The sequence below is a fragment of the Somniosus microcephalus genome, chromosome 18 (genome assembly GCF_052327205.1).
Source record: "Somniosus microcephalus isolate GS21.2 chromosome 18, FLI_Smic_1.0, whole genome shotgun sequence".
In the NCBI taxonomy this organism is placed as follows: domain Eukaryota; kingdom Metazoa; phylum Chordata; class Chondrichthyes; order Squaliformes; family Somniosidae; genus Somniosus; species Somniosus microcephalus.
In genome coordinates this window covers 25433557-25458862 of record NC_141004.1, presented here as the reverse complement: position 1 = coordinate 25458862, position 25306 = coordinate 25433557, and the positions used below count along the sequence as shown (strand labels likewise).

Genomic DNA, 25306 nt, shown 5'->3' with positions numbered 1-25306 from the left:
CTTACCCCTTGTTATATTTTGCACACATTTTTGTGTTAGCTATATTATAAATTTGTCTTTCCACATTTATAATAACTACCTATGCAAGCTTATCACACTGTAATTAAGATTCCTGCCAGTGGTGGTGGTGTAGTCTCTCTATTATATATTCCAGCTACATAGCCTGTAGGTCAGAGAAACGCCTATACTTTTACCAACTTTATTTCTCTGCTTCCCAAACTGCCGTAAGTTTTGCTATTTAACTAAAAATAATAACATAAATCTATGTATTACAATAACAGCTACAACAACAGCTTACATTTATATAGCGCCTTTAACGTAATAAAACATAAAAATGACAATTATATCTGTCTGCCCTGGGCCAATTACTCCCCACCCTCTAGCCCTACTTCACCCGAAGACTGCCCGGGGGTAATTTTGGCTTTGGGTGATAGCTTAAAATGGGCGCTGTTGATTCAGCCACCCCCGATTATATAGATCGCTCCCGATTTCCATTTCAATCAAAGCCAATCAGCTGAATTGATATCACCCGTTTCACACTATTGGCCAAAGCCAAAATTACCCCCCCCCCACACCCCGCAATCTGCAACACTGTGGGAGATTGACTGGTGTATTACAAATGCCTTCATTATATCTTCATGAATGATATTGGGCAGGATTTTCATTGGGCTGTGGAGGCGGGATTGGAGGCATGTGGGGGGTTAAAATCCCGAAATCGGGGGGGCACAAACCCATCCCGCCCCCAACCCGCCTCCATGCAGTTTCAAAGGAGGCGGGTACCCGACCTGTGCTGGGACCCGCCTTCCCGAGGCGGGAAGGGGATTAGTGCCAATTAATTGCCTGTTAACAGACAGTTAACAGGCAGTTTTTAGCCTAATCCCTATTTTCATTGGTGAAATGTGGGATTCCCGACAGCTCCAAACCACGCCAAGTTAGTGAGGCGGGCCGTCGGGCTAAAGGGCTTGAAGGGGTCGAGATGTCTGGTGTTCAGGTGTGTGATGGGTGCATGAGTGCAAAGGTAAGTGTGTTTGGTGTGTGTAAAGAAGTTTTACTTACCTTTACAGGCTTCCTTCCTTCAGGTCTCGGGAGTCCCTCATCTCACCGGCACAGAAAGCAGAATGGCCGCGATCTGTCAAAAATTGCAGCATTCAGCTTTCTGTTCCGGAGAGATCTCTAAATCATCCTGAGAGGAAGGAATTAACTTAGAGTACAGATTGTCAGTGTTTGACAGCTTCAAACAGCTGTGAAATGCTGATATTTCATCTGTCAAAAGGTCTTGACAGATGAAATATCAATCTGTGATGTCACCTGTTGCCGGGTGGCCCTTAATTGGCCTGCTGAGCTCGCTGGGCGGGCTCAACAAGGTCAATCAAGTCAAAATCACGTGGGTTGGCTACAACTCGATGGAGGCAGGACTACAACCCCAAAAATTGTAGTCCCGCCTCCTACCCGCCTCCTCAATGAAAATCCAGCCCATTGTCTTTAAACGTATGGTACGCAGATATTATGTGCCTGATGCGTTCATATAAAATCCCTTTGTCAGTTATTGTAATGGGGGCATTAACCCATTTGAAGTAAACAGGTTAATGCTTCATTGATGCAGTCAACAAAGGAATTTAATATTCACCTAGTGTGATCTCAAGACCATAATATTATGAATTTAGTGCAGTAACCAAAGGTAATGACTTGGGTCCCAGTTTGGGCACAGTGTCACCTTGCCTACAAATGATGCTGCTGTTCTACTTTTGGAATTCTGTCCCACAGGCCTGCATGGGTTCTGCTTTGAGGAGCTGTCAAGTAATCCCTTTGTGTTTCCAAGATTCTTTTTTTGAGAATATTTAGCTAAATGAATATGTAGCTCCTTCTAGTGTGTCAGGTTCCTATTGTCCTGGCATCAGGAAAGTCACACAATGTTTCTACTTATTTTAAGCCAACATATTCTCTTCTGTTTAGATCCTTAAGCCTTTCAGCTAGTTCCTGGTACTTGATGAATGTTTAAACAACAATCTTCTAATCATTTATTTTGACAAGGTTGAGATCTTGTTTTACGTCCTGCTTGCAACATTTTGCTAAATTGGCATGGCTGCTTTAGTTCTGTCTCACTTATGTTATTGCCCCATAATTTCCATATGATCAAATGCACAATGATAACATTATGTGCTTTTGTAGTGTCTTTGATGTAGTGACATCTCCCAAGGCACTTCACAGAGGCAAAAACAGATGCTGAGCATCAGTATTATTGAATGTCTCATCTGCCAAAACTGCTCACTCTTCCAGGATCATCCTGGAATGCAAAGATAACCCCCGGCTTCTCTACTCCACTGCAAACCGTCTTCTTAAACCCCTCTCCCCTGTCTCCTCCACCCTCACCTCCAACAACAAGTGCGAGGAGCTCATGAACATCTTTGTCACTAAGACTGAGACCATCCGATCAGCTGCCGCTGCTGCTTCCCTCCCTTCCCCTAGCCCACTGGGCCAAACTTTCTCTAAAGTTCCATCCTGCCCTTACCCTGAACTCACATCTTTCTCTAGTTTCTCTCCTATCTCCCCTCATGCCCTCTCCGAGCTCATCTTGTCCAGGAGACCCACGTCCTGCTCCCTCGATCCTATTCCCACTAAACTGCTGACCACTCAAATTCCCTTCCTGGCTCCCGTGTTAGCTGATATTGTTAACAGTTCCCTTTTCTCAGGTACTGTTCCCCTCTCCTTCAAATCTGCTATCATCACTCCTCTCAAAAAAACAACCCTTGACCCCTCCATCCTTGCAACTATTGCTCCATCTCCAACCACCCTTTCCTCTCCAAAGTCCTTGAACGTGTTGTCACCTCCCAAATCCGTGCCCACATTTTCCGGAACTCCATGTTTGAATCCCTCCAATCAGGTTTCCGCCCCTGCCACAGTACCGAAATGGCTCTTATCACAAGTGACATCCTATGCGACTGGACAATGGTAAACTATCCCTTCTCATCATTCTTGAACTGTCTGCAGCCTTTGACATGGTTGACCACACCATCCTCCTCCAACGCCTCTCACACTGTTTGTCCGACATGCAGTACTGGATGAGCAGAAATTTCCTCCAACTAAATATTGGGAAGACCAAAGCCATTGTCATCGATCCCCGCCACAAACTCCGTTCCCTAGCCATTGACTCCATCCCTCTCCCTGGCAATTGTCTGAGGCTGAACTATACTGTTTGCAACCTTGGTGCCATATTTGACCCCGAGATGAGCTTCCGATCACATATCCGCGCCATCACTAAGACGGCCTATTTCCACCTCCGTAACATCGCCCGACTCAGCTCCTGCCTTAGCTCATCTGCTGCTGAAACCCTTGTCCATACCTCTGTTACCTCGAGACTTGACTATTCCAATGCACTCCTGGCTGGCCTCCCATTTTCTACCCTCTGTAAACTTGAGGTCATCCAAAACTCTGCTGCCCTTGTCCTAACTCACACCAAGTCCCGTTCACCCATCACCCCTGTGCTTGCTGACCTGCATTGGCTCCCGGTTAAGCAATGCCTCAATTTTAAAATTCTCATCCTTGTTTTCAAATCCCTCCATGGCCCCACCCCTCCCTATCTCTGTAATCTCCTTCAGCCCCACAATCCTCACATATCTGCGCTCCTCCAATTCTGGCCTCTTGAACATCCCCAATTTTAATTGCTCCACCATTGGTGGCCGTGCCTTCAGCTGCCATGGCCCTAAGCTCTGGAATTCCCTCCCTAAACCTCTCCGCCTCACTACCTTTCTTTCCTCCTTTAAGACGCTCCTTAAAACCTACTTTGGTGGTGTGTGCTCCGGCAGTGGGTGGAAAGATATTTGTGGGGTCAGGATGAGCATTCGGAAGCAGTCACTTTAAGGACCACTGGTTAGGCTGCTCTACATCCGTTACCACTGGGTGAATTGTGTGGGGTGCACCATCTGCCCATTGGTACCTGAAGATTGCGTCTGGGTCCTACAACCAGTGTAAGGCCCCAATTTAATTATTTAAAGGAGGCTCCTGCCTGTTTCAGATGGGAGTGCTGGCCGCCCATTTCAAATTTTACTCAAAAATCAAATTGGGTGGACCTCGGGTGTAATTTCAGCGAGAGCTTTAAAGAAAAAATTGTTATCCACTACCGCCTCATTTACACTGTAAATTGGTGCGGTACTGGGACTAAATTTACCCCACATCAGTCCTGACAACCCTGTCATGTTTCACTTATCTGGCTTCGCACTAAATTGGTCAATTCTCCAAGCAGAAATGGGTCTTTTGACTCAATTTGTAGCATCCACTGCAAAGACCTTCCCTGATGGCTTAATTCACAACCTTTCCACCCCTTTAGCCAGCCTTTGTTGGGTGGTTCACGCTCGTTCCTGCCCGTGCTATTTCAACTCGGCACAAAAATTGTTTGGGGGGGAAGCCCGCCTCAGGCAGAGGCCTACTTAAGTCAGTGTCCGATGATGCCATCAGCACCTTGATGTGATTGTAATTAGAGAAATAGGGACTCCCACACAACAACAACAACAACTTATATTTATATAGCACCTTTAATGTAGTAAAATGTCCCAAGGCGCTTCACAGGAGCGATTATCAAACAAAATTTGACACCGAGCCACATAAGGAGCTATTAGGGCAGGTGACCAAAAGCTTGGTCAAAGAGGTAGGTTTTAAGGAGCATCTTCAAGGATGAAAGAAAGGTAGAGAGGCGGAGAGGTTTAGGGCGTGAATTCCACAACTTAGGGCTTCGACAGCTGAAGGCATGGCTGCCAATGGCAGGGCAATTAAAATTGGGGATGCGCAAGGGGCTGGAATTGGAGGAGCGCAGATATCTCGGAGGGGTGTAGGGCTGGAGGAGATTACAGAGATAGGGAGGGACAAGGCCATGGAGGGATTTGAAAACAAGGATGAGAATTTTAGAATTGAATTTTAACACTGCGCCAAAGCTACCAGCAAAACCTGGCAGAGAACCCAGAAGAGGTGAAGGGAAGTCATTTTTTATAATTTCTGTAAGGATTTCTTGTGGGCTGTGAGGAACAGGAGTGCAACCCTAGGTGCTGCATGGAATTCTTGGGCCTCCCCAGCCCGGGACTTCCATCTCTCTCCCAGCCACGGCATCCCCACTCCAGCAGTAAACTTATGGTGGCTTCTGGCTCCCCCGCATATTCCTGCTCCCACCTGCCGGCCTTGATGGCATTCCTGCCAGCTTCGGGCAGGAGACAGTTCAGAATAATTCAAATGAGAACCCGGAAGCTAAAATGGTCTGTGGGGTTTTCCCGCCCATCCCACACCCTGCGTGCCCCAAATGCGCTCATAAATTAACATCGGGGCTATAATAACTAGTGCTTTGGCAAACTCCTCCCTCAGAATTGTAGGATTTATCCTGTCAGGCTCTGGCACATTGTCTTCCTTTAGCCTAACCAATTTATCTAAAAATTTCCTTTTATCCTTTCATCATAAATACACCTTGTCTTGCTCTGAACTGCCTCAGGATTCACCTCCTCACTGATATTCTTCTCTTTATTAAACATCAAGGAGAAATACTTATTAAGTACCTCAGTCATTTTTTGATCATCATCTACAACTTGACAATCTTCTCCTCTTAGTGGTCCTATCTTGCTTTTAACAATTTGTTTTTTACTGATATACTTGTAAAATACTTTACTGTTCCTTTTGATTTAAAAAAAAATATATTTTCCTTGTACGCCATCTTAGCTTTCTTTATCCTGCTCTTAAACTCTTTTCTTATTATCTCAAATTCTCCTTTAGATTTTTCATTATTATTCTTATAGTCCTTATGGGCCTTCTTCTAACCTCTTTATTTATCCATGGCATCCTAAAACTATTCGTAGTTACCGTCTTTTTTAATGGAATATAATTGTTCTATAACTTTGCGATCTAATTTTTTTTTAAATCCCACTGCTGCTCTACAGTCTTGTTTGCCAATTTTTCCTTCCACTTCACCTCAGCTAGCTTGCGCCTTATCTTTCTAGAATCTGCCCTCAGCCAATCAACTGTTCTCATTTGTGTACTGACTTTTTCCCTTTCTCGTTGGATCTCAAATCTTATCATATTGAGGTGACGAGTCCAAAGGTGTTTGTCCACATTTACCTGATCTGCTTCATTACTCAAACAGATCTAGCAACACCTCCACCCTTGTAGCCCTCGCACGTTTTGCCATTATTTTGTGAAATGTCAACAAAAATTACATTTAAGTCTAACAGTGAATTTAATTAAGAAATATTTAACTACCCCTTAGCTGGGTACAGTCATACACAATAGGAGGGGCCAGGGTTTATTCATGTTCTCTGCTGAGTTACCTGAACTCAGCTGGGACAGCATTTGGAACAGTCCAATTGACCGCCTCTTCCTTGGAATAGGAAGGGGAAAACATAGAAACATAGAAGATAGGAGCAGGAGTAGGCCATTCGGCCCTTTGCACCTGTTCCGCCATTTAATGAGATCATGGCTGATCATCCAAATTCAGTACCCTGTCCCTGCTTTCTCCCCATATCCCTTTAGCCTTAAGAAATATATCTAACTCCTTCTTGAATATATTTAATAAGTTGGCCTCAACTGCCTTCTGTGGTAGAGAATTCCACAGGTTCACCACTCTCTGGGTGAAGAAATTCCTCCTCATCTCAGTCCTAAATGGCTTACCCCTTATCCTTAGACTGTGACCCCTGGTTCTGGACTCCCCCACCATTGGGAACATCCTTCCTGCATCTAGTCTGTCTAGTCCTGTTAGAATTTTATAAGTTTCAATGAGATCCCATCTCATTCTTCTAAACTCTAGTGAATATAAGCCTAATCGACCCAATCTCTCTTCATACGTCATTCCTGCCATCCCAGGTATCAGTCTGGTGAATCTTTGCTGCACTCCCTCCATGGCAAGAACATCCTTCCTCAGATAACAATTGGACCAGGTTCCATCTTCTAATTGCCATTCAGTGACTCTTGTTGGAAAATGTATGTACATGGACATCTCTTGTGGGAACAGCATTAGCATCAGCTGTGAGACCCTTTAACAGTCAATTAGCGAGCCACTGTATGGAATCACACATGAAGAGTGGACAATTAGATGATGTACTGGAGGTCTGCCAGCATCTGTGGACTGTACCAAACAATGCCAATGGTTAGTACCTTTACGAGAGATGGGGAGAAAGTTGCAGGTGGGTGGGCCGGGTAAGATTTAGCTGTTGTATATAATGCATGATAACCATAGAGTGGGAAATCCTACAGCACACAAATGAACTGATGAGAAACACATGTCTACTCACTGTTTTTTGAGACCATTGAATGACATATAAAGAGCTTCGTCATTCCGTTCCTTGGTCGTCAGCTTGTGGTTATTATCAATCATAGCAAATGCGTAGATTAGATGGGTGCACAGGCAAGGAGGGATGTTTTCAGGCATAAACTTGCCTATTCCTTGTCTGTACTGGGCCCAGTTTGTGAAATAACAAATCAGTTTGTAAGTCGTGCCTAAAAACAGAAAATAAAAAATAGTAATAAAGCTACTCACCTTCCACCTTTTGTTCAAAATTATCTGGCAGTAATACTGTGACTTACCCAATTGTAGTTGGGACAACAGGATGAACCCCACTAGGAAAAAAAAAGAAGGAAAACAAGCATGAAGTTTATTTAAAGAGGTGATTCATTCTCTAGTGTAGAATACAATAGTTTTTTGAATTATAAAAGATTTGTTGTGTAGCTGTAATATTTGATGAATAATTTGATTGACCAGAAAAAGTGCCATCTCCTGAAGTGGCACTAAATCTATGCAGCTAATTTGCATGTTTTTGGTAATGAGGGTAGTTACCTTCGAGTGAATAGCAGCCACTTGTTTTCTCCCCCTCATAGTAGCCCTATGAGTTTCCATGGCAGCAGTTTGGAGCCATGGAGTCTGCCGGAGCTGTCGGAAGAGGCTCCACCATGGTGGGTTCCACTGTGATGTTGAAGGATCTGACTGTTGGGCAGAATAGTCTCTACGCAAAGCCTTGAGCCAAGTTGGAGCTGGACTCCTCCATGCTCCGCGACAATGTGTGCAAACTGGGTCTCTTTTCTCTTGAAAAAAGAAGGCCGAGTAGAGGTCTATAAAATTATGAAAGGTTTTAATAGAGTGGATACAGAGAGAATGTTTCCACTTGTGGGGAAGAGCATAACTCGAGGCCATCAATATAAGACAGTCACCAAGAAATCCAATAGGAAATTCAGAAGAAACTTCTTTGCCCAAAGAGTGGTGAGAATGTGGAACTCGCTACCACAGGGAGTGGTTGAAGCAAATAGTATAGATGCATTTAATGGGAGGCTAGACAAACATCTGAGGGAGAAGGGAACAGAGGGTTATGCTGATAGATTTAGATGAGGAAAGACGGGAGGAGGCTCGAGTGGAGCATAAACACCGGTATAGACTGGTTGGGCCGAATGGCCTGTTTCTCTGCCGTATATCCTATGTAATCCTATGTAATTCTCTGACTTGCTGCTCAGTGCACCTAACGTTTCCTGGTATATGCCCATTGGCCGTTTAAGGTAGCCTGGACCCTCAGTCTGCATCTGCATCCTCTGCAGCAGAACCGGTGAGCTCGTACCTGTGGCATCTCATCACCCTGCCCTAGTTCCTGTGCACATGACTAGTGAGTCACCACGTGCAGATACCTCCTCTAATCTACCCTCTCAAGTCCACATGGTGCCAGTATCTGAGCTGGTGCTTGTGAGAGGCAGATCGAGTGATTGCTCATCTTCTGGAAGGTTGGGCACCTCTTCCTTGACTGGCTGAGGGGCGGCGACATTCTCAGCAGCTGAAATGAAAGAGAGGGACAAGGGTTAGCTTGTTGTGTGAAGGGAGAGCAGAGAGAAAGAAGTGGGTGTTGAAAACATCTAAAGTCAAAAGAAACAAAGAGGAATAAATAAAACCCCGTGTGACTTCCCCAGTGATGCCAGTCACCACAGCTTCCACTCTGCCCCTGGTCACGATGACCAGAATGCTCTCTTCAAGGGGGATAGGGTTCTGCAGGTGGGCTCTTCCTCCTCCAGTTAGAGCCTGTTGCCTGATGTTGTGTGCCATCTTCTCCTGAAAGGAAGAAGGGAGTGTGTTAGTGAGAGTCTTGTGAAGTGTTTGGAGAATGTGGCTGTTATGGTAGAATAGCTGGTAGCCTGTGTGTGAGATCTGAGTTGTGGGTAAGAGTTGTAATAGTGGTGAGTGTGTAAATATGAGGAGAAGGGGGTGTAATGAAGTGTGGTGCAGTGATTGTCTTCTTCTTCTTAGGCAGTCCCTCAGAACCGAGGAGGACTTGCTTCCACATTAAAAATGAGTTTGCAGGTGACTGATGAGTCCAATGCGGGACCTACAGTCTCTGTCACAGGTGGGGCAGACGGTGGTTGAAGGGGCGGGTGGGTGGGGTGCTTGGGTTGACGTGCGCTCCTTGTGCTGCCTGTGCTTGACCTCCGCTTGCTCCCGGCGAAGAGACTCGAGGTGTTCGGCGCAGTGATTGTAGGAGAGTGAACGGTAGCGGGCGGGGAGTTTAGTGAGTGCTGTCGGTGTTGTAATTAATGAGGGTGCAAGTTGTTCAGCTCTGAGCAGAGAGTATGAGAGCAGTCTTCTTACCTTAACAGCTCTAGTTAGATCATTGAATTTCTTATGGCATTGCAGCCATATTCTGAATGCAATCCTCCTGGCATTGATATGCTTAGCGATTTCTTCCCACTCTGCACAGAAGATGCCTGGGGAAAGAAGAGGATGTCTCTCCACCTCTCCACTGCCTGCACAAGGGCCTTCAGTGCAGCATCTAAACATCTTGGAGCCTGCTCAAAACCTTATTCAATCATTTCTTCAGGATTAGCTTCCTTCTTCTCTGCAGCCAGAATGTACCTCCCCTTTAAGAGGAGCTGGGTGCCTTTAAGTGGCGTCATAGATACCCGATATCTGGTCTCCCCGATAGGCGTGCAGCCAATGTGTGGTGTGAGTGGTGGTGGCTGCACACCTTCATGACATAATTAACAGGTAGCATGAATATTATGTGCTGCTTAAGTTACTACTAACTGCGTGCAGTGCCTGTGCATCTGCTGTTGAGGGCAATCAGACTTCTAAGCCATGATGTATGCATCATGTTTCATAGTATATCGGATTAACGGTTTCATTTTTTAAATAAAAAGAATGTTATTGAACTTTAGTAAACAGCAGGTACACAATACTTAACACACAGTGTAGCAATTAAATCACAGCTCAACACTTTAGTATTTAATGTCTTTAGTTTATTAGCAAATATATCTCAACACATTACTGCATTAACTCTATCCTATATAATTGAAAGATTAAGTATATAGTTTTGATCAATTTTCTTGATTTAATAAAAAACATACTTACCAATTAAACCAAGCACTCTCTCCATTTTTGGACTCAGTAGGTCAGTGTCTCTGCAGCTTTATGCTTGTTGCAGTCGATGAGACTGTGGCACTGGAGGAACCATGCACTGTCTCTAAAGTTCCTACAACAGATAATTATTAACTCAGAAGTTATGGTGGCGGGACAAATAGATAAACTTTTGTGGTAAAGGGTGGTAAACATTTGGAATGATCTACCAGGTAAGGTAGCAGAGTTAATGACATTAGGGGAGTGCAATATGCAGGTGAGTGCCAGACTGGATGAATTGGAATACTAGAGCGATGAGTCCATGAGCTGAATTGGTTTTTCTTCTCCTTAGCTTTTTCATGTCCTGTTACTCTCAATTATTATTCCTCAATAATGGACATCTCTCATTATTTCCTCACATTTCTGTGTCTTACATTTGTACCATGGGTAGAAGTATTCATGTGAAGGATGTTCTGGTGTCAGCACTAGCCCACCTCTTTATTTACTCTGGAGAGTTTTTTTTTTGCTTATGAATCCATTTGGAAAGAGTTCAGAACAGGAGTGTCTTCTTTACATTGTAAACTCAACATTTTTCTCACTCTTAGGCAGTCCCTCGGAACCGAGAATGACTTGCTTCTACACTAAAAATGAGTTCTCAGGTGACTGATGAGTCCATTGTGAGACCTACAGTCTCTGTCACAGGTAGAGCAGATGGTGGTTGAAGGGGCGGGCGGGGTGCGGGTTGACGTGCGTTCCTTCCGCTGTTTGCGCTTGGCTTCTGCTTGCTCCTGGCGAAGAGACTCAAGGTGTTTGGCGCCTTCCTGGATGCTTCTCCTCCACTTTGTGTGGTCTTGGGCTAGGGATTTCCAGGTGTCGGTGGGGATGTTGCACTTTTTCAAGGAGGCTTTGAGGGTGTCCTTGAAGCATTTCCTCTGCCCACCTGGGGCTCTCTTGCCTTGTCGGTGCTCCGAGTAGAGTGCTTGTTTTGGGAGTCTTGTATCGGGCATGCGGATGATGTGGCCCGTCCATCGGAGCTGATCGAGCGTGGTCAAAGCTTTGATGATGGGGATGTTGGCGATGTTGGCCTGAGCGAGAACACTGACGTTGGTGCGCCTATCCTGCCAATGGATTTGCAGGAGCTTGCGGAGGCAGCATTGGTGGTACCACTCCAGTGCTTTGAGGTGCCTGCTGTACATGGTCCATGTCTCTGAAGCATACAGGAGGGCGGGTATCACTACTGCTCTGTAGACCATGAGCTTGGTGCTGGGTTTGAGGTCCTGGTCTTCAAACACTCTCTTCCTCAGGCGACCAAAGGCTGCACTGGCACACTGAAGGCGGTGTTGGACTTCGTCATCGACGTCTGCCCTTGTTGACAGTAGGCTCCTGAGGTATGGAAAGTTGTCCAAGGCCTCGTCATGGATTTTGATAATTGGGGAGCAGTACTGTGTGGCGGGGGCAGGTTGGTAGAGGACCTTTGTCTTATGGATGTTTAGTGTAAGGTCCATGCTCTCGTATGCTTCGGTGAAGGTGTTGACTGGAGTTCGGTCTCAGAGTGTGCGCAGACGCATCTCACATCTAACAAATGTGTAACAATAGTAACAGTTTCAGGCAGGAGAAGACTTCAGTTCATCTAACCCACCTATCCACTGTAAATCCTTGGTTCATTTCTAATAACCCTGAATCCTATTTGTTGATGAGAACTTGTCTCGTTCCTTCTTAAAGCCCATTAAGATTTCTTGTTCCACCTCCAGTGTAATAATCGGTTCCACAGACCGACCACCCTTTTTGTATAAAATGAAAGTTCCTCCCGCATTTCCCATATTCTTTTGCTGTCCTTAATTTGTCAATGTGACCCCTTGTGCTTATATTCAAAATTCTTCGGTGTGCAAAATTTATCCATGACCATTCGAGGGGAGTGGGATTCATTGGAGAGCTCTGTCAAAGCACAATGGGCCGAATGGCCTCCTTCTGTGCGGTGCCCTTCTCGGATTCTATGATATGATTACAGCTTCACCATGTCTAAATGACTTTGGAAAGTGCATCAAAGATATAGAAACATAGAAGATAGGAGCAGGAGTAGGCCATTCGGCCCCTTGAGCCTGCTCCGCCATTCAATGAGATCATGGCTGATCATCCAATTTTAGTATAACAACAGAAAATGCTGGAAAAACTCAGTAGGTCAGGCAACATCCGTGGAGAGAAAATAGAGTCAACGCCTGGCCTGCTGAGTTTTTCCAGCATTTTCTGTTGTTATTTTGGATTTCCAGCATCTGCAGTATTTTGCTATCCAATTTCATTACCCTGTCCCTGCCTTCTCCCCAATTTTGCACTGTTCACATGTCCCCTCTGCTTCACTGACATTTACACCACATCTGTGGTAGTCATGTTTCTTTTCGGGGACAGACGCGGGGGGGGTGGGTGGGGGAGGCTAAGCGGGAGAGGGAAGGTGTATTGTTTTTTATTTGGGAAGGTGTATTGTTGTTGGTGGGACAGGGCGGGCTGGACCCGGGCCTGGCGGCCAATGCCAAGCGCATGCGTGCTGCAGGCGGTTGCAGGTAAACACTGGGTAACCGGTGGCAACGCAGAGTAACAGTGTTTCGGCATGGCTCCGAGATGGACAGGTGAGCGCAGCGCGCCGCCACTAATGTGTCTTACCCGAGCAATCTAACAATAGAGGGGGCGGGTGGGTGGGAGGCAGGAATTGAAAATAGTTTAAAAAAAAATAGGAGCAGCACTGCGTCCTGATGAGGGTGCAGGAACTGAGTCTTAGTGAGGGGGAAACGTTCAGAGCTGCGAGCCATTCAGGAGCTGGGGAAATCTCTTTTTTTGACAGGTGCTGACTGCAATTTGGTGGATTCAAAGGGAACGATTCCTTATTTCTAATTTTGGAGCACTGGAATTTAAGGTCTTTAGGTTTGTTATGGAATTTCATAGAATCTTATAAACACAGAAGGAGGCACTTTTTTTTAAAAAAAGAGCTAGCCCATTAGTGCCACTTCTTTGCTCTTTCTCCATCGCCCTGCAATTTTTTTTTCTTTTTCAAGTATTTATCCAATTCCTCTTCGAAAGTTACTATTGAATCTGCTTCCACCACCCTTTCAGGCAGCGCATTCCAGATCACAACAACTCGCTGCGTAAAAAAAAAAATTCTCATCGCCCCTCTGGTTCTTTAAAAAAATTAATTCACGGGATGTGGGTGGCGCCGGCAAACCCAGCATTTATTGCCCATCCCTAATTGCCCTTGAGAAGGTGGTGGTGAGCTGTCTTCTTAACAACTGACGACTTGCTAGGCCATTTCAGAGGGGCAGTTAAGAATCAACCACATTGCTGTGGGTTTGGACTGATATAGGCCAGACCGGGTAAAGACAGTAGATTTCCCTCCCTAAAGGGCATTAGTGAACCAGGTGGGTTTTTATGACAATCTGGTAGTTTCATGGTCACCATTACTGATACTAGCTTTTTTTTAAATTCCAGATATATTTAATTAACTGAATTTAAATTCCCCAGCTGTTGTGGTGGGCTCTGAACTCATGTCTCCGGACCCCTTTGCCAAATCTGTATCCCTATAGAGCATTTATACTGTAGGGTTTGTGTCAAAAACGCTTTCAGATTCGTATGGATGTAACTTAGCTGTGAAGTTGCCCGAGCATGTTCAAGCAAAACGTTTGCACTCTCAGCCTGCTTTTTATGTTATACTAATGGGTTGATGGAGCAGAGAACTGGATGCAGCCAGCAACAATGCCAGAGTAAACTTAAAACAAAAACACAAAATATTGGGAACACTCGGCAGGTCAGCAACATCTGTGGAGGGAACTGACAGGTTAGGGTTTCAGGTGTGGTGCATGGATCCGACTCCTGGATAGACTATTGCAGGCAAAAACTCTGCCACCACCGTTTCAGAATTTCTTTACACAGAGAGCGGTGAGAATGTGGAACTCGCTGCCTTGAGGAGTGGCTGAAGCAGAGAGCAATGATGCATTTAAGGAGAGGCTTGATGTGTACATGAAGGAAAAGGGAATCAAGGGATATGGGAAGAGGTAATTAGAGTGGGAGGAGGCTTGTGTGGAGCATAAGCACCAACATGGAGCAGTTGGGCTGATTGGCCTGTTTCTGCACTGTAGATTCTGTGTAAGGGAGCACATTTGAGCTAGGCCATTCAGGAGGGAAATTAAAAAGCACTTTTTCACACAAATGGTGATGTAAATCTGAAACTCTCTCCCCCCCCCCCAAAAGGCTGTGGATGCTGAAATTTTCAAGACTGAGATCAATAGATTTTTATTAGGTAAGGGTGTCAAGGGGTATGGATCAAAGATGTGTAAATGGAGTTGGGAAGCAGATCAGGCATGATCTAATTAACATAATAACATAAGAAATAGGAGCTGGAGTAGGCCATTTGGCCCTTCGAGCCTGCCATTCAATAAGATCATGGCTGATCTTTTACCTTAACTCCACCTTCCTGCACTATCCCCATATCCCTTAATTCCCTTTGTTCCCAAAACTTTATCGACCTCTGTCTTGAATATACTCAACAACTGAGCCTCCACAGCCCTCTGGGGTAGAGAATTCCAAAGATTCACAACCTGTTGAGTGAAGAAATTTCTCCTAATCTCAGTCCTAAATGGCCGACCCCTTATTCTGAGACTGTGACCCCATGTTCTAAATTCCCCAGCCAGGGAAAACATTTTCCCAGCATTAACCCTGCCAACCCCCTTAAGAATTTTATATGTTTCAATTAGATCACCTCTCATTCTTCTAAACTCTAAGGAATATAGGCCTAGTCTACTCAATCTCTCCTCATAGGGAAATCCCCTCATCCCAGGAACCAGTCTAGCGAACCTTTGCTGCACTCCCTCTAAGGCAAGTATGTTTTTCCTTAGGTAAGAAGACCAGAACTATTCACAGTACTCCAGGTGTGGCCTCACCAATGCCCTGTATAATTGTAGGAAGGCTTCTTCACTCTTATACTCTAATCCCTTTGTAACAAAAGCTAACATACCATTTATTTTCCTAATTGCTTGCTGCACCTACCTGTTAACTTTCTGTGATTCATGTACAAGGACATCCAGGTCCCTCTGAGTGCAAACATTTCCTAGTCTCACCATTCAAAAAATATTCTGCTTTTTTGTTTTTTCTGCACTTCCCCACATTGTATTCCATTTGCCATGTTTTTGCCCACTCAGTCAACCTGTCTATATCTCTATGCAGCCTTTTTGCGTTCTCCTCACAGCTTACTTTCCCACCTAAGTTTGTACAGTGTATTGTAAGTGTAAATGAATTCACTCTCTTCTGTATAAGGTAAAAACACACAGTTTATTATACGAAGCGCTTCGGGAGAAGAGTTTAAAGACTCCGCAGTCTAGTAACCCTCTTCTCGCCGTCACAGTGGTAGCGAAACTCCTTTTATACATTTTATGAGCCGGATAAGCAAAATATTACACACAAATGTCTTCACCCAATCACGTTCCCTTAGCAACAATTCCCTTGTCCAATTATACACTTTCAATACCAACTTAATTATAGTTTGTGCCTTAAACTGAGTTTGTTTTGTCTTAAGCTGAGTTTGTTTTGTCTTAAGCTGAGTTTGTTTTGTTACTTCCTTGGTGGACTTCATGTTGTTCTGCACGTGACATTACTTGCCACACTCAGATCGGCGGAGCCATTTTGTCTTGGTTCATGTCCCTTATTTATAATTTCACTTCTTACAGTATCATCAGCAAACTTGGATACGGTACACTCAGTCCCTTCATCTAAGTCATTAATATAGATTGTAAATAGCTGAGGCCCAAGCACTGATCCTTGCGGTACCCCGCTAGTTACAACCTGAAAAAGTCCCGTTTATTCCGACTCTGTTTTCTATCCATTAACCAAGCCTCATTAAATGGCGGAACAGACTCAAGGGACTTAATAGCCTACTTCTGTCCCTGTGTAAGAAACAATTGGATGCTACAATGGGGGGTGCTGTTGGATGCTTCTGTATGGATGAATTAAAATGGGCTGAATGACCTTCCATAATGATCTTGTGATCCTGTGAAATTATTTGAGTTTTCCCAATGGGAATGTTTGTTCTGTGGGATATTGTTAGTGTTAGTGGCCAATCAGGACTTGCCATCAATGATGCTCATTTTGTGCTTAACCTTAACAACCACTTAACTAGTTAAATTATGGCCAATGGCATTCATCCAGTTCTGGAGGGGGAAAACTACAAAATAGTGCAGAGTAGTAAATCTGTGCAGTCTAATTCACTGTCACAGCCATTACCAGTTCTTGCATATCTGTCAGTTTCATTTTGTTTGCATTTGTTGTATGTGTGTAATACATTTCTGAATTTTGTTATCATAAATAAAGGGAAATGACAGTTCAAGTTTTAAAAAATGTGCATCATCTTGTGCATATTGTATTGAAAATAATATTAATTTTCTGTCTGTCTTTGAACATGTAATAACATATTTAAAGATCTAAGTTTTGAGATTTCCCATGAAATGAACTATGCATCTCAGCAATACATTGCTGCTTTACAGCTCCACTCTTTATGTCCTCCTGAGCCTAGTACGACTCAGTTGATTCAAATCCTGATGAATGCAGCACAGTAGACTGTTTAAAAGCCAGATGGTCTTTGGTGAGTGGGTGCTTCATTTCTGGTGGAGCATATGTTCTCGGGCAGCTTTCTCCCAGCAATGGTAACAACAAACCAATTTATTGTTACAATTACAGCAAATTCCACGTTGAACAGATACTCTGCCAAGAAAGTTTACTGTTCTGTTGTTAAATTAAGTCAACAGCTTCTATTTATCTAGCGTTTTTAACATTGAAAAATCACCCTAATGTGCTTCACAAAGCCACAATTTAGAGAAAAGCGTACACCGAGCCAAAGAAGGAGCTATTCGGAGGGGTGACCAAAAGCTTGGTCAAAGAGGTGGGTTTTAAGAAGGGTGTTAAAGAAGGGGCGGAAGGTTAGGCGAAGGAATTCCAGAACATGCAGCTGAAGGCACGGACACCAATGGTGTGGCAAAGGAGGGGTGGGTGCCCAGAGTCAGAGGGATATACAGTGCGGGATGTGACATTGTAGGTCTGGAGGAGGTTACAGGTTTAGGACGGGACGAGGCCTTGAAGAGATTTAAACATGAACTTGAAATTGATATTGGGTTTGAATGGGAGAAGGAAGACTCACAAACTCATTTTAAGTAAGGCAAACTCAAAGGGATGAGAAATCAATTGCCCACAGTAAACTAGGCTGAACTGTTAATGGGTAAATCTACAGACAAACAGTGAGAAGTATTTGGTATGAGTACAAACCAGTACATACCCCTAAAAGGTAAAGGCTCCACTTGTGGAGTTAAACAACCATGGTCAACCAACGAGGGAAGAGCATTATCAAGCTAAAAGGAAAGGCTTATAACATGCAATTAAAAAGTGCAAATCCAGCAGACTGGGAGAGCTCTAAAAGGCAAAAAACTAACATAAAGATAGTAATAAGTGATATAAAAAGGGAATATAAAAAATCACATGGGATATCAGAGCTAACAGCTTTTATAAATATATTAAGAGAAATAATGTGGTACAGAGAAGGCTATCATGGAATATAAGGAAATGGCAGATTTGTTAAATGAGTACTTTGTATCCGTTTTCACAGTGGAAGAGGACAAAATACTAGAGATACAAGGGAACCTAACAATACGTCAAGAGGAAGAATGCAGTGGATTTAATATCAGTTTTTAAAAATTGCTAATGAGAAACTAATGGGATTTAAGATGGACAGATCGCCAGGACCTGAAGGTTTCTATGGGGTATTAAAAGAAAAGGGTGAGGAAATTGCAGATGCATTAATTATAAATCTCCAAAGCTTTCTAGATTCAGGAATTGTGCCTTTGGATTGGAAAGTTGCAAATGTCACCCCATTAATTACGAAGGGAGGGAGAAATCAAGTAACTGTGCTTTAACATCAATTGTGGGGAAGTTAGTGGAATCTATCATCAGAGACAGAGCAATTGACCACTTGGATAAGTATCTGTTGATCAAAGAGAATCAGCATGGATTTGTTAAAGGTAGGTCATATCTGGCTAATCTAGTTGAATTTTTTTAGGAGGTCACTAACATGGTGGATAGGGGAGTGTCTGACTGTTGTCTATATGGACTTCTAGAAGCCATTTGATAAGAGATTATGAGCAAAAATGAAAAAATCTGGAGGTAACCTTCTGTCATGGGCTAGTAATGGGAAGGTAGTAAATTAGGTCTTGCATTTATATAGCACCTTTCATGACCTCAGGATGTCCCAAAGTGCTTTACAGCCAATGAAATACTTTTTTTTTTAAGTGCAGTTACCATTGTAATGTAGTAAACAGAAAGTTATGAATAAAGGGAACATTCTCTTATTGGTGGGATGAGAGAAGTGTTTCCCATGGATCTGTACTGGGGCCTCAGCTTCTACCATATATATCAATGACTTGGGTGAAGGAATAGAGAGTTGTATAGATGACACTAGGTTAGGAGGCACAGTAGGTAGTGCAGATGGGAGCGGGAAGTTACAAAGGGACATAGACAGACTAAGTGAGTGGGCAAAACTATGGCAGATGAAGTTCAATATGGGGAAGTGTGGGATCGTCCACTTTGGATCTGAGAAAGACAAATGAGAATATTTTCTTAATGTTGAGAGACTAACAGCTGTGGAGGAGATGAGGGATTTAGGTGCCCATGTACACAAAATCACTAAATGCCAGTGCTCCGGTACAAAAAGTAATCCAAAAGGCTAATGGAATGTTGGTCTTTATCTCAAGAGGGTTGGAGTTAACGTGTGGAAGTGATGCTTCAGTTGTATAGAGCCTTGGTCAGATCCCACCTGGAGTACTGGTGTCTGGTACTGTCCCTCTCTCCCTCAAATCTGCCGTCATCACCCCTCTCCTCAAAAAAACAACCCTTGATTCCTCCGTCCTTGCAAACTACCGCCCCATCTCCAACTTCCCTTTCTTCTCCAAAGTCCTTGAATGTGTTGCCGCCTCCCAAATCTGTGCCCATCTTTCCCGCAATTCCATGTTTGAATCCCTCCAATTGGGTTTTTGCCCTTGCTACAGTACCGAAACGGCTCTCATCAAAGTCACAAATGATATTCTTTGTGACTGTGACAAAAGGTAAACTAGCCCTCCTTGTCCTTCTCTGCAGCCTTTGACATGGTGGACCACTCCATCCTTCTTCAACATCATCCAGCTGGGTGGGACTGCATTCACCTGGTTCCATTCTTATCTATCTAATCGTAGCCAGAGAATCACCTGCAACGGCTTCTCTTCCTGCTCCTGCATCGTTACCTCTGGTGTCTCCCAAGGATCTATCCTTGGCCCCCTCCTATTTCTCACCTACCTGTTGCCCCTTGGCGACATCATCCAAAAACACAGTGTCAGTTTCCACATGTACGCTGACGACACCCACTCTACCTCGCTACCTCTTCTCTTTACCCCTCTACGGTCTCTAAATTGTCAGACTGCTTGTCTGACATATAGCTCTAAATGAGCAAAAACTTTCTCCAATTAAATATTGGGAAGACCGAAGCCATTGTTTTCGGTCCCCACCACAAACTCCTTTCCCTAGCCACTGACTCCATCCCTCTCCCTAACATCTGTCTGAGGCTGAACCACACTGTTCCCAACATTGGTGTCATATTTGACCCTGAAATGAGCTTCCGACCACATATCGGCAGCACAACAAAGACCGCCTATTTCCACCTCCGTAACATCGCCCGTCTCCGCTCTTGCCTCAGCTCATCCACTGCTGAAACCTTCATCCATGCCTTTATTACCTCTAGACTTGACTATTCCAACGCACTCCTGGTTGGCCTCCCACATTCTACCCTACGTAAACTTGAGGTCATCCAAAACTTGGCTGCCCGTGTCCTAACTCGCACCAAGTCCCGTTCGCCCATCACCCCTGTGCTCGCTGACCTACTGGCTCCCGGTTAAGCAGCGCCTCGATTTCAAATTTCTCATCCTTGTTTTCGAATCCCTCCATGGCCTCGCCCCTCCCTATCTCTGTAATCTCCTTCAGCCCCGAGATGTCTGCGCTCCTCTCATTCTGCCTTCTTGAGCATCCCTGATTATAATTGCACAACCATTGGTGGCCGTGCCTTCTGTTGCCTAGGCCCTAAGCTCTGGAATTCCCTGCCTAAACCTCTCTGCCTCGCTAGCTCTCTTTCCTCCTTTAAGACGCTCCTTAAAACCTAGCTCTTTGACCACGTTTTTGTTCACCTGCCCTAATTTATCCTTATGTGGATCTGGGTCAAATTTTTTTGTCTTAAAATACTCCTGTGCAGCATCTTGGGACGTTTTACTACGTTAAAGGCACTATATAACTACAAGTTGTTGTTGTTGTTGTCCTGGCCAATATTTATCCCTCAACAAACATCACTAAAGCTATCACTTCACTGTTAGTGGGTCCTTGCTGTGTGAAAATTGGTCACCACGCTTCCTACATTACAACAATGACTACACTTCAAAAAGTACTTGATTGGCTGTAAAGCGCTTTGGGACATCCTGAGGTTGTGAAAGGCGCTATATAAATGCAAGTCTTCCTTTTTTTCAATTTTGGGCACCAAACCTCAGGAAAGATAAATAGACCTTGGAGCGGGTACGTCGCAAATTCACTTGAATTATACCAGAGCTTAAAGGGTTAAACTATGAGACCAGGATGCGTAAACTTGTCTTGTGTTCCCTTGAGTTTAGAATGTTGAGGGGTGATCTAATCAAGGTGTTTAAAATGATAAAGGGATTCGATTGGGTAGATAAAGAGAAACTATTTCCTCTGTTGGGGGAAATCCAGAACAACACAGAATAATCTTCAAATTAGAGGTAGACCATTTCGGAGTGAAATCAGTGACATAATAAAACTCACTACGCACTTGGTTCAAGTATAAAGCAAGGCTTTAATCAACTTGTTTCAAAACATGGAGGTCTAGTTGTCCTTCACTAGTTCCTGTTTTACAAAATGTCCCTGGAAAGCTGGGCCCATGCCCGAGTATTTATGCTCCTTGGACGGCGCCACCAGCTGGCCGTCCAGTGTTATTTCATGAGTCGTTTCTTCATGATGATGAGATTTATAACAATCAGGATGTGCACTTTTGCATGCAAAAGGCAGTGGGAATCTGAAACTTGCTCCTCCAAAAGGCTGTGGATGCTGGGTCAATTGAAATTTTTCAAGATTGAGATTGATAGATTCTTATTGTAAGGGTATCAAGGAATATGGAGCAAATGCAGGTAAACAGAGTTGAAGCACAGATCAGCCACCATCTAACCGAATGGCGGAACAGGCTCGAGGGGCTGAATGGCCTACTCCTGTTCCTATGTTCCTACGAGGATAAGAATTTTTAACTTTACGGCAGCCAATGTAGGTCAGCGAGGACAGGCGTGATGGGTGAGCAGAACCTTGTGTGGTATAGGATACAGACAGCTGAGTGGGTGAGCTAATTCCCAATTGGTCATTTTAATTTTTAAAAATTCACCTGAACTCTCTGATCCTCAAGCTGAGGGTTAGTCCTGGGCAAAAGAACATTTATCATTTAAGGTACCTAGTATCAGCATCAAACATTTTCAATAGGGTAAAAGGGTGAAGTGGAAAATTTCCTCTACTCTGCCCCAACCATGTGCCTCAGCCTAAAACTCAGAAGAGAACCCCCTACTACACCAGTGTGACATCTTCCCACTTCTCACACATGACGTTCTGTGGTCTCTTTAAATCATAGAATAGAATCCTAGAAATTTATGGCACAGAAGGAGGCCATTTGGCCCATCGTGGCCATTCGGCCGAAGAAGAGCTCTCCAGCCTAATCCCACTTCCCAGCTCTTGGTCTGTAGCCTTGCAGGTTACAGCACTTCAAGTGCATATCCAAGTACTTTTTAAATGCGATGAGGGTTTCTGCCTTTGCCACCCTTTCAGGCAGTGAGTTGGAGTGTAATTGCCTCTGAGTTAGAAGGCTGTGGGTTCAAGCCCCACTCCAGAGACTTGAGCACAAAAATCTAGGCTGACACTCCCGTGCAGTACTGAGAGAGCGCTGCACTGTCGGAGGTGTTGTTTTTACGGATGAGACATTGAACTGCTCTCTCAGGGGGATGTAAAAGATCCCACGGCACTATTCAAAGAAGAGCAGGGGAGTTATCCCCGGTGTCCTGGCCAAAGTTACTCCTCAATCAACATCACTAAAAAAACACACATTGTCTGGTAATTATCACATTGCTGTTTGTGGGAGCTTGCTGTGTGCAAATTTACTGCCACGTTTCCTACATTACACCAGTGACTACACTTCAAGAGTACTTCATTGGCTGTAAAGTGCTTTGGGACGTCTTGAGGTCGTGAAAGGCGCTATAGAAATGCAAGTCTTTCTTTTGTTTGTTTTATATTAGCCATGAGCTACTAGTAAAAGTGCCGAGAGAATTCAGAATTTTCATTTCATTAATGTGAGATGGTAACTATGAAGTAATTAATTGCTGTTTCTGAGCTGTTGCACAACAGTGAATTGGACCAATGTTTTCCCTTGAATCTGACTAGCGAAAAAGAAGTCCTTGCCAACAGATGTTCCTGAACGAAAGCTGTTTCCACTTCACTGGGCCCCAGACCGACATGGAAATGAATTTCCCCTGATAACAGGAACACCTAATCGTGGACCTGGCCACTATGACACCTATTTGGTACGCATGAGGCTACTATTCTTTTTATTTCATCAGTGGTGGTACATAAAGAGAATAAATGTAAATGTGAGAATTATTGTAAATGCTGGCATTTTAGTCATGAAAGTGTAATTGTGAGGGTGGGCTTAGTGGTAATGGTCAAGCCAGGAAGCCTTCTCAAACCCTCTTTTCAGCAACTTATTTGAAATGTTATTAGCCAGAATAGAAGGTAATGCCTATTTGATGTTCAAGACAAGCTGGTAGCAGGCTGCCATTCAGATTATCTGGGCATTTCTACCGGAGATGACTGGGCTAATGAGTGTAGCAGATTACAGTGGGCTGCGTTACTTTTTTGGGTTAAATCCCTGACCAGTGACCCGTAAACACAGGCCCTGAATTTTCCGCCGGAGGCGTACCTCCTGAGTACGCCTCCGACCTGCCAAATATTTCCGTACTTAGCTCCTGGCTCTACAGCTAGGGAGAGTTCCCTTCTCGGGCCTGCAGATGTACGCCCGCCTGTGTAAAGGCACACGCGGTTCGCAAGCGTCCCTGGGATCATGTGGGCCTGGTCAACCAATCAGAACGGGGGATTCCTATGATGCTTATGGGGATTCCGTAGGTAAATGTAATCCCCCATAAGCATTTTAGAAATTCCCAAATAAAGAAGAATTCACATCACGTAATAAAAATAAACATTTCCATGTTCAAAATTAATTAAAAGACCCTTTAATTAAGCATTTAAAAATAAAATTAAATGTTTTGAAAAATAAATTTAAACATTTTAAAACGGCCCCAAAATTTACCTAAACTAATTTTAAATGTATGTGTGTTTTAATAATTTAAAATTTAAAATTTTAACATTTATTTTAACCCTTTTGCTGGTAAAAGAAGGCCCCACACCTGCTTTTTACCAGGCGTAAGGGTTTCGTGGGCATTCGCTGGGCAGTAGTTGGGCAAATAGCCCCACTCTGCGCCAGCGAAGGTGTTTCTGCAGCAGATGTAAACGATCTGTCAATGCAAAACTTGACATCGCAAGTTCTGGGTTTTCGCGCCCGTGCAGCGCATGCGGAAACCCGGAACTCGCAGGGCCTTTCAGAAGACTTCCGAGCTGTGCGTACGCCGTCAAAACCGCCGTAATTTCAGGTCCATAAAGTTCATGGAAACCCATTGGAGGAGCAGGAGAGTAGGGGGTCGGGACCGCAACTCTGTTGCTCTCATGAACCTGCAAGACACCTTGTGCGACAAACTGAGAGCGTGTGTGTGAAGAGCGAATTTTTCTAAAACAACATTTTTTGAGAAAATAAATGAATGAAATGGGTGGTTGCACTGTGATGCGGCTTCCTCTGGTTGCTCTGTGCAGCAATGTTGGAAATACCTTTGTGAAGACTTTTCTTGTTTGCTATTTCTAGAAAAACCATAAATGTATTATTAGAATCGGTTTAGGATTTCAATAGAGATACCCCAAACTTTGCAACTTATTTTCGATGTCACTACACAGAGTGACCAGAGCACGTCTTCCCCCCACTATCTGCTGGACTGATTTCAAAATTACTTCTTATCAGCGTATTGAAGAACTTGTTGCTCTTTGAAAACAATGGACAAAACTTAAAAGATAATCGCGAGGGTGTTCGACTCTTCAGTACTTGCCAAGGCAGGAACAAATTTGGATTTATTAAAAAGATATTCTACATCAGCAATTTCCTGAGCACTTGCTTACTTTAATTTTGTATGTCATTTGTACATAGATTGGAATGTCCTGCTGTTCTGAATATATTCCAGTTGGTCGCTCATTTACATTTTGTTTTCGCAGCAAAACAGTTTTACTGAAAACCTAGAAAAGAAACCGGAGAGTAAAATAGGATATGCGCTAGGAGCAAGGACATCAGTTCGATTTCTGCCTAAGGTACGCGATGAATTAGGAATAGAAATTCTGTTTTTTAACTGTTTTATATTGTTGATAATTGGACTATCTGGCAGCCTGCTTAAAAAAGAAGTGTGGAGGGCTGGCTGGCTGAGGGGATTAGAAAATTCAAGCCTGAAATTCAACAAAAGAAACCATCCCCCCACTACTGCTAGTGGCCATTTGCTTAAAAAAAAGTCCTTGAGCTAGAAATTCTGCTCCTTTGCGCCTGCCGTTAGCGCCTTGGGGGGGCGCTAACGGGGCGCAAAGGGCTTGTCACCTGGGCGGGCGAAAAAAGCGCCTCCTGAGAAATTCAGTGGGGTGTTGCTGAGGCGCTACCCGACTGCGCCCTGGGCCACTGCGCCGCCGGTGATGACGTTATTGCCGTGCACTACGACCCCTTACCGCCCCGCCGTGGCCCCTTACCATCCCATG

General features: G+C 44.2%; 2 protein-coding genes and 1 long non-coding RNA gene across 8 annotated transcripts in view; 1 reads left to right on the top strand and 2 right to left on the bottom strand.

Moving 5' to 3' along the window:
• The window catches only part of LOC147105144 (acidic mammalian chitinase-like), a 44032-nt gene extending 33662 nt beyond the window's left edge, over positions 1-10370 (bottom strand). Inside the window, exons 1-3 of the mRNA XM_086011786.1 lie at positions 10346-10370; positions 7552-7584; positions 7260-7464 (exon numbers count right to left, since the gene is read on the bottom strand). Coding sequence (XP_085867912.1) covers positions 7260-7464; positions 7552-7584; positions 10346-10370 — 263 coding nt within the window. The remainder of the gene's footprint in view (positions 1-7259; positions 7465-7551; positions 7585-10345) is intronic.
• A 2531-nt stretch (positions 10371-12901) lies between these two features.
• Positions 12902-25306, top strand: part of LOC147105143 (ciliary microtubule-associated protein 3-like) — a 42660-nt gene continuing 30255 nt past the window's right edge. The window contains exons 1-3 of one of the 2 annotated variants that reach the window (XM_086011237.1): positions 12902-12951; positions 22853-22992; positions 24782-24874. In XM_086011237.1, coding sequence (XP_085867363.1) covers positions 12933-12951; positions 22853-22992; positions 24782-24874 — 252 coding nt within the window. In that variant the 5' untranslated portion in view covers positions 12902-12932. Of the gene's footprint in view, positions 12952-17957; positions 18131-22852; positions 22993-24781; positions 24875-25306 lie in introns of those variants that run through there. The other variant, XM_086011236.1, reaches the window with a different exon arrangement.
• The window catches only part of LOC147105142 (uncharacterized), a 73245-nt gene continuing 72561 nt past the window's right edge, over positions 24623-25306 (bottom strand). For all 5 annotated transcript variants that reach the window (XR_015081689.1, XR_015081690.1, XR_015081686.1 and 2 more), the window contains one exon: positions 24623-24802. This is a non-coding gene — a long non-coding RNA (uncharacterized LOC147105142). The remainder of the gene's footprint in view (positions 24803-25306) is intronic.